This window comes from Macaca nemestrina, chromosome 9, assembly GCF_043159975.1.
Source record: "Macaca nemestrina isolate mMacNem1 chromosome 9, mMacNem.hap1, whole genome shotgun sequence".
Taxonomy (NCBI): domain Eukaryota; kingdom Metazoa; phylum Chordata; class Mammalia; order Primates; family Cercopithecidae; genus Macaca; species Macaca nemestrina.
In genome coordinates this window covers 87610991-87624859 of record NC_092133.1, presented here as the reverse complement: position 1 = coordinate 87624859, position 13869 = coordinate 87610991, and the positions used below count along the sequence as shown (strand labels likewise).

The window sequence follows — 13869 nt, the reverse complement described above, 5'->3', positions numbered from 1 at the left end:
ACCCCGTCTCTACTAAAAATACAAAAAATTAGCCGGGCGTGGTGGCAGGTGCCTGTAGTCCCAGCTACTCGGGAGGCTGAGGCAAGAGAATGGCGTGAACCCAGGAGGTAGAGCTTGCAGTGAGCTGAGATCGTGCCACTGCACTCCAGCCTGGGGGACAGAGCAAGACTCCATCTCAAAAAAAAAATAATAATAATAATAGATCATCTCCACAGTGACATGATCCCATATCACTGAAACTTAATTCATATTCATTCATTCATTCGTTCAGTCATTCATCAACTGTATTGACAACTGTATAAAAGTCATCAACCCTCTGTAGAAGATTACAGTTATGGGCTTCAGCGAGGGTGTGTTAACAGATTAGACTAAGCAAACAAGTGGATTATTTGCATCTAAGTAAAATGCAAGGGTTCGCTCTTCTTACAGGATTCAGGAGTAATATCTCCCAAGCACAGGAGGATCAGAAATCATAGCAAAAGATTTTGGGTTGAACCTGTGCCAGGAAAAGCTGCATAAATACAAATAGACTCCACTGGACAAAAATTTACCTTTCAAATCAATCCTGATACCACATTTGAGACCCTAGAAACACAACCACTATTTTCATCCTGTGCCACTGCTGCTGAAGCTCTCATGAGGTCCTGTAAGTTCCTGGTTCAACTGCTCTTCCACTTCTGCCACCTCATCTGGGCTCCACGACACCCTGAATTGTCAGGCTGCCACTGGGTGTTCAAAATATCCCCACACTAAGGTGAGACAGAATAGTTTCTCTTTCTTCCCAATACCAATCAAAATCCCCATTCTACAAATAATTGATTAATGCTATTTATTTAGACCTTAAAAATCCCATCAAATAGATACATTCAATAAGGCTTTATTAAATATCCACCTACAGTAAACCTGCAGTGAGGGTGTATATCAGAAAGAATCTCTCTTCCTGGCCTCACCGTTGGACATTTTCCTTTTTCTATTCCAAACAAGTTTGCATAGCTTCCTCTTACACACACTGCTATGGACTAAATGTTTATGTTTCCCACAAAATTTTTATGCTGGAACTCTAATCCGTAATGTAATGGTATTTGGAGGTGGGGCCTGGAGGAGACAATTAGGTCCTAGGGGTGGAACCCTCTCCATGGGATCAGTTCTCCTGTATGAACAGCCACATGACAGCTTGCTTCCTTCCTCTCTCCATGCCATGTGAGGACACAGCAAGAAGGCAGCTGTTTATAAGTCAGGAAGTAAGACCTCACCAGAATCCAACCATGCTGGCACCCTAATCTCAGACTTCAGCCTCCAGAACTCTGAGAAATAAATGCTTGTTATTTAAACCACCCAGGCTATGGCATTTTGTTACAGCCACTAGGGCAGACTAAGACACACATTAAGAAATTCCAGCCATCTGGTGTCCAATTTCACACTACAATGAATAGGGAACTAGCAGCATCATGTTCTGAGAATCCAAAGAACTTAGTCACAGTGATTAATCAAAAATAATCAGGCAGATTTAACCGATGAAGGTAAGTCATTTATAACCATTTATAAGCATAATAGTTTACACCAAAATTTGAAAACCTAGAAATCTACAAAAAGACAATTCCTTCTGAGTACAACTATTTGTGTGCTTATCAGTATATTAACAGAGAAAACCTGACCTTTAGAGTTTAAGCATTGTTCTAGGTCATCTTTAATAAAAATTTAATAAAAGTAATGAAACTAAAAAAGATATTCTCCCAGTACCTGTTCTTCCCTCTCCTTTTCTTTGGTCTTACTTCTGTAGACTCTAGCAGAGGTGGCATCCTGGGATGGAATGGCAGAGATCTGATGCAGTGGCATGCTCATCCCAACCTTCTATCTGGTCGTTGTCTTCACAGAAGAGAGTCTCCACTGGTAGAGTCATTTTGGGCCATGGATTTCAAGCTGAGAGAAAATGAAGAGAGAATAAACATAACTCAGCTACAACACTTTAAATTTCCAAGAGTGAGCTTACCATTTTATATTTATATTCATATGTATATTTAAATAAGTTATGGTGACATAAATGTTTGGTCTTCAAAAACAATAGAAGATGAATGTCTAAGGGGAAAATTCTAACATTTCTCATAATAAGATGGCACCATCTGAAAGAGGCAGGTGGATCATGTACACATATAATCAGAGATTAATCTTCCATTGGCTACTTAGGTTTAAAACAAAGCAGTGACATCATTTATTTTAAGAATATTTTTGAAGTTAAACTTTTTTTATCACGACCAAGCATTTGTCCTGAAATAAGCAGTGATCTTTCCTTAAAAACCACTGCCTGTGAGTCCACATAATGGTGAGATCAGAGGTTAGGAAGTCCAAATTAAATTCAAGATATCTATGATCCATACTTAACCTTCCAAAAGTATAGACTTTACATGAGCTGTTGGCAAACATTTCCTATAAAGCGCAAGATACATATTTTAGGCACTGTGGTCCAAGTCTGTTCCAGCTAATTAACTCTGCCACTGTGGCATGAAAGCACCCATAGAGAGTGTGTAAATGGGCCAAGTGCAGTGGCTCATGCCTGTAATCCCAGCACTTTGGGCGACCGAGGCAGGCGAATCACAAGGTCAGGAGATCAAGACCATCCTGGCTACCACGGTGAAACCCCGTCTCTACTAAAAATACAAAAAATTAGCCTAGCATGGTGGCAGGCACCTGTAGTCCCAGCTACTCAGGAGGCTGAGGCAGGAGAATGGCACAAACCCAGGAGGCAGAGCTCGCAGTGAGCCGAGATCGCACCACTGTACTCCAGCCTGGGCAACAGAGCAAGACTCCGTCTCAAAAAAAAAAAAAAAAAAAAAAGAGAGAGAGAGTAAATGAATGAGAGTAGTTATGTACCAATAAAACTTTATTTACAAAAATAGGCAGCAGGCTAGATTTGGCCCACAAGACTGTAGTTTGCCAAATACTGCTGTAAAGGGTTTCCTAGAGAATATGAAGGGTCACCATGACATTCCTGAGAACCATGAGAAAGGCTGCCTTTAGGTAAAATAACAGTGTATGCATAAGATGTCTTCAGTGATTCCAGGTACCTCTGCCCTTTTTCTGGTTTTCTCTTACGCATCCCCCAAAATGTCTAATAATTGACTTGTGTGTTGTTCTCTCTCCCCACTTACCAACTGAGATCTATCCAACTCTGTATACAAAACCAGTTAAATGTAAATTATCCAGACGATTTAATGTAGTAAAATGTTTCATTTTGTTCAAATTTTAACAGAAAATGGAAGCCTTCAACCAAAAGAATGAATCTTGAATTTGGAGATTTTCATTTATTAACCATGTGGTGGGATAGGGGGTGGGGACAAGTGAGGCAGTAGGAAAATGCAGGGTAAACAACAGGGCCTGACAACCCCAAGGTCACATTTGATAAGCAGTCACTTACTCTACCTCTCCCAAAACTCTACTCTGGATCAAACGTAGGCGTTTGTAAGACTGGTGCCAACTCTTGGTAGTGTCCCTAAGCAAGCAGAGGAGCACCAAGACTCACAAAATGGCTTCCTTCACAAAACTCTAGAATCAATGAACAACCAAAAGGAACAAAAACTGGGAGGGATCAACACATAGAAGAAAATTAGCTAAAACAATAATCTGTTTATAAAGTCTAGTTTTACAGTAAGCAGGTGAGTGATCATTGATAATAATAACAAAAAAAGGAAAATAGAATAGGTGATGTTAGTGTCCAGATATCACACACCATCTACTCTATTTCAAGCCTTTGATGAGGAAGATGGAGCACTCCTGTGCCCAAGAAACAGTCTGAATGTTTGTATTCAAGCACATCACACAAGACAAGAGGCACTTACTGCGGAGCTGCCTTGTACTCCCTGAGAGATCACAATAGGCAGTGGTAAGCAGTTTTTTCATCACTAATGCACTAAAGTCCTCTGTTACAGATGACAAACTCCATGGGGCCTCTTGGAATACTTAGTCAAACTGACCATACCCAGAGCCCTATACCTATCATGCCAGTAGCTACCTGTGGTGCTTCTCATATAATCATCATTATTACATCATTGGTACATGCCCATGACAAGCCTGAGAAGGGCTATTTATGGCACGGAAACACAGATGCGAGAGGGTCTCAAAATTTTTGCAGTTTTGAAGGACATCCCTCCTCACTACCACTAAAGTTAGTCTTCTGATATGTACCACCACCACAAGGCAACAGACTTACAATCTCTCTCCTATGCCAGACGTATTTAGGATAAAAATGAGTTTACAAACAAACCATAAAGCAGGCCATACCATTTTTTATGTGAAGACTCACATGAAGAGTATAATCATATATTACTCACATTATTTTCTTTGCATAATTTCCAGACATCTTTTATATCAACTAAATTAATCTTTACATAAGAGTAACAGTTAAACCTCAGCACTATGCCTGACAATCCAGGCATGAGGGCTTCAATTTGACTAATGCTAACTTGCAAAATACAGCACACCTAATATGAACATCCACATCTAGAAGAGATACTGCCAAAGCTGGTTGTTGAGGAAACTAGAAATGGATCCCCATGTTCATGGATCAAAATACTTAATATTGTTAAAATGGCAATTCTTCCCAAGTTGATACAGAGAGTCAAAGCAATCTCTATCAAAAACTGAGCTGACTTCTTTACAGAAATTTGGCAAGCTGATTTGAAAATTTATATAAAATTCAAGGGACTCAGATCTGCCAAAACAATCTCGAAAAAGAAGAACAAAGTTGGAGAGCTCACATTTCCAGACTGCAAAACTTACGACAAAGGAACAGTAATCAAGACTCTGTGGTACTGGAATAAGAATAGATATATCAATGGGATAGAATTTAGAGTTCAGAAATAAACCCACGTATCTATAGTCAGCTGATTTTCAAGAAGGGTGCCAAGATCACTCCTTAGGGAAAGAGTACTGTTTTCAACAAATGGTGCTGGGACAACTGGATAGCCACATGCAAAAGAAATTTGGATCTCTTCCTTACACAAAGAAAAAAATAGACAAACTACACATCATCAAAATAAAAACTTTTGTGCTTCAAAAGACACCACTGAGAAAGGGAAAAAACAGCCAGTCATAGTGGTTCACACCTATAATCCCAGAACTTTGGGAGGCCAAGGCAAGAGAATATCTTGAGGCCAGGAACTCAAGAATGGCCTGGGCAATACAGCAAGACTCAACCTCTATTTAAAAAAAAAAAAAAAGTGTAAAAGACAAATGACAGAATAGAAGAAAAAGTTTACAAATCATATATGTAATAAGGGACTTGTATCTAGAATACATAAAGAACTCTCTTACGACTCAATAACATAAGGGCAAAGCCAGGTGCAAGTAGTTCACGTCTATAATCTCAGCATTTTGGGAGGCTGAGGTAGGAGGACTGCTTCAGGCCAGGAGTTCAAAACCAGTGTATGAAACATACCGAGGCCCCATCTCCACCAAAATAATAATAATAATAATAAAGACAAATAACCCAATGAAAAATGGGTTAATCAACATCATTAGCCATCATGGAAATACAAATCAAAACTATCAGATATTACTTTAATTATGTTCATAATTAAAGACAAACAGTTAAGTGTTGGCAAGGATGTTGTGAAACTGAAACCCTCATATACTGCTAGTGGGGATCTATGTAGCAGTTTTGAAAAATAGTCTGGCTCTTTCTCAAAATGTTAAATATCATATGACCCAACAACTTCACTCCTAGGGTATACACATCCAAGAGAAATGCAAACATTTCCTCACACGAAAACTTGTCCATGAATGTATCACATTATTCATAATAGCCAAAAGGTGGACACAACCTAAATGTCCATCATATGATGAATGGATAAATCAAATAAGCTATACCCATTCAACAGAATCATATTCAGCAATAAAAAGAAATAAAGTACTGACACATGCCACAATATGGATGAACCTTTAAAAAATTATGCTAAGTAGGCCTCCTAAGTAGGAGATGGCTACTGTTGCCCTATCTCACTCACCCTTCCAGTTTTGAGAAGGCAATAGAAAGAGTACAAAGTCAGCAATCAGAAGGCAATAGAAAGAGTACAAAGTCAGCAATCACAAACCTAAGTTCAAATCCTGGCTCTAATTGTGGATGTTGGGCAAACTGATGCATTTCTAAGCTGTTTGGTCTCCTCATCTGTAAAAGAGAAGGGTAATCATGTCCACTCAGTTCACAGGGTTTCTGTGAAGATCAAATAAGACTGTGTCCAGGCTGGGTGCGATGGCTCACGCCTGTAATCCCAGCACTTGGGAGGCCAAGGCGGGTGGATCACCTGTGGTCAGGAGTTCTTGACCTAGTCAACATGGCAAAACCCCATCTCTACTAAAAATACAAAAATTAGCCAGGTGTGGTAGTGGGTGCCTATAATCCTAGCTGCTTGGGAGACTGAGGCAGAAGAATTGCTTAACTCGGGAGGCAGAGGTTGCAGTGAGTCGAGATCATACCACTGCAATCCAGCCTGGGTGACAAGAGTGAAACATAGGTGCTCTTAACATCAGCACATCTGCCGGCAGGCTTTTCCAGGCATTTGCAGTGATTTCTCTCACTGCATTACAAAAACCTGCAGGTTTGCTTTGTTTTTCCAGAACTATTTTCTGACCCCCTATGCCTCAGTCAAACACAGATTTATACAACTGGGACCGTGAATCCTAACATTTATGTGTAATACATAAGCAGCTTGACTCTGAGAGGAAGCAAGGTTGACATCCCCTTCCTAAAAGGAGAGTGGTAGGAAAGGCCAATGCTGAAGACAACCAGTATGGCTTCACAGTCAAACTGTTCTATGCTCTTTCCAGAGATCAACATAAATGAAGATTCTGCCCATTCCAACAACAATGCTTTGGACAAATAATGTGGGGAGCTAGGAGAAGACAAATGCCAGCTGCAGCGTCTCAGAGGAACGGCCACCCCAGGAAGAGTTCACATGCCTCCCTGTACCCTTGTTTGCAGGGTGCCAGACTCTCCAGCAGCACCCTGTTCCTCCCTGCTGTAAATTGTATCTTAACATCCTGACTGGCATTGTTAGAATCAACAACTTGAAGCTAAGCCTGTTTTTATAGGGAGTAAATTTCATGTAAAAAATGAGAAGTCCATGCACAGCAGCTAGCAGAAACAGAAAGAGAAAAAGCAGTAAAAGGAGTGAGGAGATCAATTCTAGGTATCAGCGCTGAATGATCAAAGCCAGACTTAAGGCAGTAGATATGGAGGGAGAAGTGAGGTCATTTGAAAAGCAGGACTAACATAACCTAGTGAGGGATCTAAACTGTCCCATGGTTTCTGGCTGTATACTCCAGAAACCATGTGACAGAGATGCACAGAAAAGCAGCAGGGGAAGGAGGTAAGCTCAACGTGGACAGACTGAGCTTCACATGCCTTTAAGAAACCAAAGACATAGGCCAGGCGGTGGCTCACGCATGTAATCCCAACACTTTGGGAAGCCAGGGCGGGCAGATCACAAGGTCAGGAGTTTGAGACCAGCCTGGCCAATGTGGTGAAACCCAGTCACTACTAAAAATACAAAAATTAGCTGGGCGTGGTAGTGGCGGCCTGTAATCCCAGCTACTCCAGAGGCTGAGGCAGAAGAATCACTTGCACCCGGGAGGCAGAGGTTGCAGTAAGCGGAGAATGCACCATTGCACTCCAGCCTGGGCAACAAGAGCAAGACTCCATCTCAAAAAAAAAAAAAAAGAAAGAAAGAAACCAAAGACACGTTCACAAATGCATATTGGGAGTCACCAGTATATCAAGACACATGAACATACATGGAGAGAATCAGTCATTTATGTCATTTATGACATTATGTAGAACCTGTAGAATCAGTCATTTATGTCATTACGTACTACAAATAAATGCTAAAATACAATATCAATACCTAACATAAGAAAACCTGTATCTTGGGGCAGGCATGGTAGCTCAACAGCAAAGATGAAGTGACATGTAAAATCATGGATACCTAAAAAGAACTAACGATATGAATAATAAAAATTATGCAAGTGAAAATATAAAGCAATTACTAACAACAACAAAAACTATAGAAGAAAGAAAATGTAATAATTTGGCTTTAAAATGAACAGTACAAATTTCAACATGGACAACAGTGTAAACATTACGATGATATAAGCAACACTGAGATAACCAAATTGGGAGGATGGGAAGAGGGAAGGTTGGGTAAAAAAGGAAGTCAACAGATAATAGCTAATGTTTGTAAGTCAAGAAACAGTATGAACATATTATTTGAAAACATGGGAGCAACTCTCAGAAGACACATGCGGCTGCCTATGGGGAAGATTCTGCCCATTCCAACAATGCTTTAGACTGTGGAGGACCAGAGCAAAGGACTACTGTTTTTCATTCTAGGACATTGGGTACACCAAGTTCCTAATCACAGTTCTAAAATTCAGAAAACTATCAAAAATTAAAAATTTTTAAAAACCACTCTACCCTTTCTTATTTAACACTAAAACTTAATTGAACTCCTAGGCCAGGCGCGGTGGCTCATGCCCGTAATCCCAGCACTTTGGGAGGCCAAGGCGGGCGGATCACAAAGTCAGGAGATGGAGATTATCCTGGCTAACATGGTGAAACCCTGTCTCTACTAAAAACACAAAAAATTAGCCGGGCATGGTGATGGGCACCTGTAGTCCCAGCTACTTGGGAGGCTGAGGCAGGAGAATGGTGTGAACCCAGGAGGCAAAGCTTGCAGTGAGCCAAGACCGCCCCACTGCACTCCAGCCTGGGCAACAGAGTGAGACTCCGTCTCAACAACAACAACAACAAAAAACTTGATTGAAATCCTTGGGGCCAAAACCTGACCTGAACTGACAGGAAGCTACTCAAAACTATACTTATGCTACTTAGTGTAAATATTACATATACTTCAATGCAGAAATAGCGCATTTGAGTAAGACATCTTACTCCAAGCCTCGATAGGAGTATCTGATAATTTACAGTATATGTAGCAGATTACTTGTCTAAAAACCTGAGAATTTCTAAATTCCAAAATATTTCTAATCCTAGAGTTTTGAATAAGAGAGTTTGGGCTTACAATTCATTTTTCAAAATGAAATGTATTACTTTTATTACATGTATTTTAGTACACATATTACTTTTATTTTTTAGATTTTGAAGATATTTTGAAGAACTCAGCGGAGAGAAAGTATAAAAAGAATAACAGGTATGAGACTCATGTGACCTTAAATGGATCAACACCTAATGCCACACACTTTCCAAAAGTGGCATTATTCCTGGATCATTATTTAGATAATAAAGAGATTACCTTGTCTCATTAAAAATTTGAAAAAGCAAGAAAACTTCACTTGACTCCTCATTCATATCCCGCTACTGTCCCATCTATACTACTTTTCTAGGAAAAGGTGTCTATACTCACATTCAACATTTCCTCACTTTCTATACACATTTCAACTAACTACAATCTGTCTTCTGTACAGTAAGGTCTACAATGCTCTCCATATTAAGCCTAAAAATTGTTTTGCAGCCCTCATGTTATTTGACTTGATACTTTTACTCTCTTCCTAGTCTTAAAATACTCTTTTGACTTAAATGACCTAACACCGTCCTAGTGTTCCTCCTGCTCCATCTCCACCTCTGCAGATCTATCTCCTATAGTATGACATTGTATGCAGAGATTCCTCAAAGTTTCATTTAACCCTCTCTGATTCTCATTCTGTGCTCCCTTTTCCTGGGTGATTTAATCCATAACTTTGGCTTGAATGCCCACCTTTGCAGATGTTATTTAAAAAGAAAATATTGATAAATCAGACTTTATTGAATTCAAAACTTTTGCACTTTAAAAGATACCATTAATAAAACAAAAGATAAGCCAACGACTGGGGAAAAAATACTTGACAATCATATATCTGATAAAAGACTTGTATCTAGAATAAAGAACTCCTACATAAGACAAACAACATAATTTTAAAATAAACAAAATATATTAACAGACGTTTCATCAAAGATGATATATGACAGCCAGGCTCTCATATATATGTGCCTGTAGTCCTAGTCATTCGGGAGGCTGAGGCAAGAGGGTGGTTTGAGCCCATGAGTTCGAGGCTACAGTGAGCAATATACTCCATTCTGGGCAACAGCATGAGACCCTGTCTCAAAAAAATAAAATAAAATAATGAAGACATATGAATAGCTAATAAACTCACGAAAAGATGCTGCAAATTAAAACCACAATAATATACCACTATACCCCCCCAGAATGGCTACTACCAAAAACACTAGAATGGCTCCAATCAAAAAGACAGTCAATACTAATTGTTTGATATAGAAAAATTAGATCTCTCATGTATTTCTGGTGAGAATATAAAGTGGTATAGATACTCGGAAAACAGTCTGGCAGTTTCTTGAAAAGTTAAACATAAACTTATCATATGACCCAGGAACTGCAGTCCTTGGAATTCATCCAAGAGATATGAAAACATATGTCCACACAAAGACACACATATGAAAGTGCATAGCGGCATTCCTCGTAATAGCCCAAAACTGGGAATATCCCAAATGTCCACCAACTAAAGAATAGATAAAAATGTGGCTTATCTATACAATGAAATTCTATTCAGCAATTAAAAGGAACAAACCAATCATATACAGTACAGCATGGATGAACCTCAAAGACTATGCAAATTGAAACAAGTCAGACACAAAAGACTATATATTATACAATTCTGTTTTTATAAAGTGTCTTGAGAAAGCTGAGAAGGCAGATCAGTGATTGCCTCATGTTGGGTGTAGTTGTGGGTATGATATGACCTGCAAATGGGCAAGAGGGAACTTTGGGGGCAAAGGAAATGTCTCAAACTGGATTACAATGATGCTGCACTGCTTCAAATTTACTAATCACTGAATTGTACACTTGTAACAAGTGAATTTTATGGTGCCTAAATTAAACCTCAAGATACTCATTTAATACAGCTTACAAGGCCCTATGTATCTATCCCACCTCATTTTGTACTACCCCTCTCTCTATAGTCCAGCAACAGCAGTGTTTCTTCAGTCCCCTCAGACCTCCCAGCACCTTCCCACCACAGCCTATTTATATGGTATTCTCTGCCTGCAACACTCTTCCTTCCCCTTCTAGGCTAATTCTTCCTCAACCATCTGACCATCCTGACAGAGGAAATTCCACATTCATAGTTCTTTATAGGATCAATGAAGAACCTCTACTTCATTAACAATGTTCACAGTTAGAATGTTACATTTATTGAGTTATTTAATTAACGACTTTCTCCCCTATTCAGCCGTAAGCTCCCCAAAGGCAGCATATCTCATTTCGCTCACCTTTGTATCTCTCTTTCTGTGGCCTATCACATAAGATCTATTCAATAAATGCTGGTTGGATCAATCTCTCTGAGACAGCAGCCAAAAAGGGCTGAGAATTTCATTTGCAACTCAAACTATTAAGCAACACTGTTCTCTGTGTCTCAAATCCTGATTAAGTACCCTAGTGGAGATTTGGAAACAACTAACAAAAATTCAATGTTTGTCAACCTGGTACAATTCATTTTAAATGGGAAGAAACCCATTGATTTAAATATCTGCAGCAGATTGACCACGTTGCACTTAGTTGAAAATTGAAATGGAATTCAAATATAGCGGAATGTAGTCTAAGTATCTTTAAGAAAAATTTTAAAAGATGACAAGTATAAGTAGTTTAGAATTACTGATCAAAGCATTTTAAGACAGAGGAAAACTTAAGTTTCCTAAGTTATAGATGAGAAATTTCAACCTTTGAGTCAAAAACCCAATTGCTGGTGTTAGTGAGAGGTGACAATGTGCTAGCAGCCCTCACTCTCAGCGCCTCCTCAGCCTCAGGCCTCGGGTCCACTCTGGCGGTGCTTGAGGAGCCCTTCAGTCCGCCACAGCACCCTGGAAGCCCTTCTCTGAGCTGGCTGAGGCCAGAGCCTCTTCCCTCTGCTTGCGGGGAGGTGTGGAGGGAGAGGCAGCTAGTGGGAACGAAGGCTAAGCTGGGGGCCGGTTTGAGTTCTGGCGGGGGTGGGGGTGGGGGTGGGGGCCGGCTCGGAGGGCTCGCACACGGAGCTGCCCGCCAGCACCGCTGGCCCAGGGCAGTGAGGGGCTTAGCAGCCAGGCCAGCAGCTGCGGAGGTTGTGCCAGGTCCCCCGCGCTGCCGGCCAGCCATTTCTCGCCAGGCCCTAGGTGCCTCCCCACGGGGCAGGGCTCCAGACCTGCAATCTGCCATGTCTGAGCTCCTCCCCCTGCTGCGGTGGGCTCCCCTACAGGCACCGCCCCCTACTCCACCGCACCCAGTCCCATCCACAGCCCAAGGGCTGAGGAGTGCAGGCGAGGTTCAGGACTAGCGGGCAGCTCAGCCTGCAGCCCTGGTGCAGGATCTGCTGGGTGAAGCCAGCTGGGCTCCTGAACTGGATGGGGACTTGGAGAACTTTTATATGTAGCCGGAGGATCGTAAATACACCAGTCAGCACTCTGTGTCTAGCTCAAGGTTTGTGAACACACCAGTTGGTACTCTATATCTAGCTAACCTAGTGGAGACTTGGAGGACTAGCACTCTGTGACTCTCTTTAGCTCAAGGATTGTAAATATACCAATCAGCACTCTGTGTCTAGCTCAGGGTTTGTGAAGACACCAACTGGTACCCTGTATCTAGCTAACTAGCACTCTGTGACTGTGTCTACCTCAAGGATTGTAAAGGCACCAATCAGCACTCTGTCAAACTGGACCAATCAGCTCTCTGTAAAATAGACCAATCAACTCTGTAAAATGGCCCAATCAGCAGGATGTGGGTGGGGCCAGATAAAGGAATAAAAGCAGGCTGCCCCAGCCAACCAGCAGCAACCCGCTCAGGTCCCCTTCCACACTGTGGAAGCTTTGTTCTTTCGCTCTTTGCAATAAATCTTGCTGCTGCTGCTGCTCACTCTTTGGGTCCACACTGCAGTTATGAGCTGTAACACTCACCGCGAAGGTCTGCAGCTTCACTCCTGAGGCCAGTGAGACCACGAAACCACCAGGAAGAACGAACAACTCCAGATGCGCTGCCTTTAAGAGCTGTAACACCACAAATGTCTGCAGCTTCACTCCTGACAGCAAGACCACGAACCCACCAGAAGGAAGAAGCTCCAGACACATCTGAACATCTGAAGGAACAAACTCCGGACACACCATCTTTAAGAACTGTAACACTCACCGCGAGGGTCCGCGGCTTCATTCTTGAAGTCAGTGAGACCGAGAACCCACCAATTCCGGACACAGTAACAAGTTACAGAAGCTTGCTATCAAATAGTCAAACGAGAGCCCAAATATGGTACTGCACTAGTATCACCTCAAAGCCTTCTTCCCTCCACTCACCCAGGAAAGAAGGCTCCCCCTGCCACATCACATCTCACCCTCTGTCTCACTATCACTTAACCACTTGTTAGCAAGGCTAACCTTAAGCTATAAAGCTATAAAGACTGCTCTGCTCCTGCCTTTTACTGAAATGAAGACCAAAATTAAACTTGAAAGCTCTGAGAAATTTCAGGGAAGATGACAGAGAAACACCACAAGGTCTCCGTATGTTACCCACTAAAAACAAGTCTGATACAAATTTTGTTATGTGGGCTGGCCTGTTAAAACTATTAGCTTTAAAAACAATGAGTTCTTTTTAAAATATAAAAATTAACCTTTGTTTTTGTTTTTGTTTTGAGAAAAGGAGTCTCTCTCTGTTGCCCAGGCTTGAGTGCAGTGGTGTGATCTCGGCTCACTGCAACCTCCACCTCCCTGGTTCAAGCAATTGCCCTGCCTCAGCCTCCTGAGTAGCTGGGATTACAGGCGCACGCCACCACGCCTGGCTAATTTTTTGCATT

At 41.3% G+C, this 13869-nt stretch overlaps 1 protein-coding gene across 5 annotated transcripts in view; it reads right to left on the bottom strand.

Annotated features, from left to right (window-relative positions):
• The window catches only part of MARCHF8 (membrane associated ring-CH-type finger 8), a 144473-nt gene that overhangs the window by 85226 nt on the left and 45378 nt on the right, over positions 1 to 13869 (bottom strand). For 4 of the 5 annotated variants that reach the window (XM_011749566.2, XM_071070029.1, XM_011749562.3 and 1 more), the window contains one exon: positions 1741 to 1920. In XM_011749566.2, the coding sequence (XP_011747868.1) occupies positions 1741 to 1842 (102 nt within the window). In that variant the 5' untranslated portion in view covers positions 1843 to 1920. Of the gene's footprint in view, positions 1 to 1740; positions 1921 to 3833; positions 4023 to 13869 lie in introns of those variants that run through there. The other variant, XM_011749563.3, reaches the window with a different exon arrangement.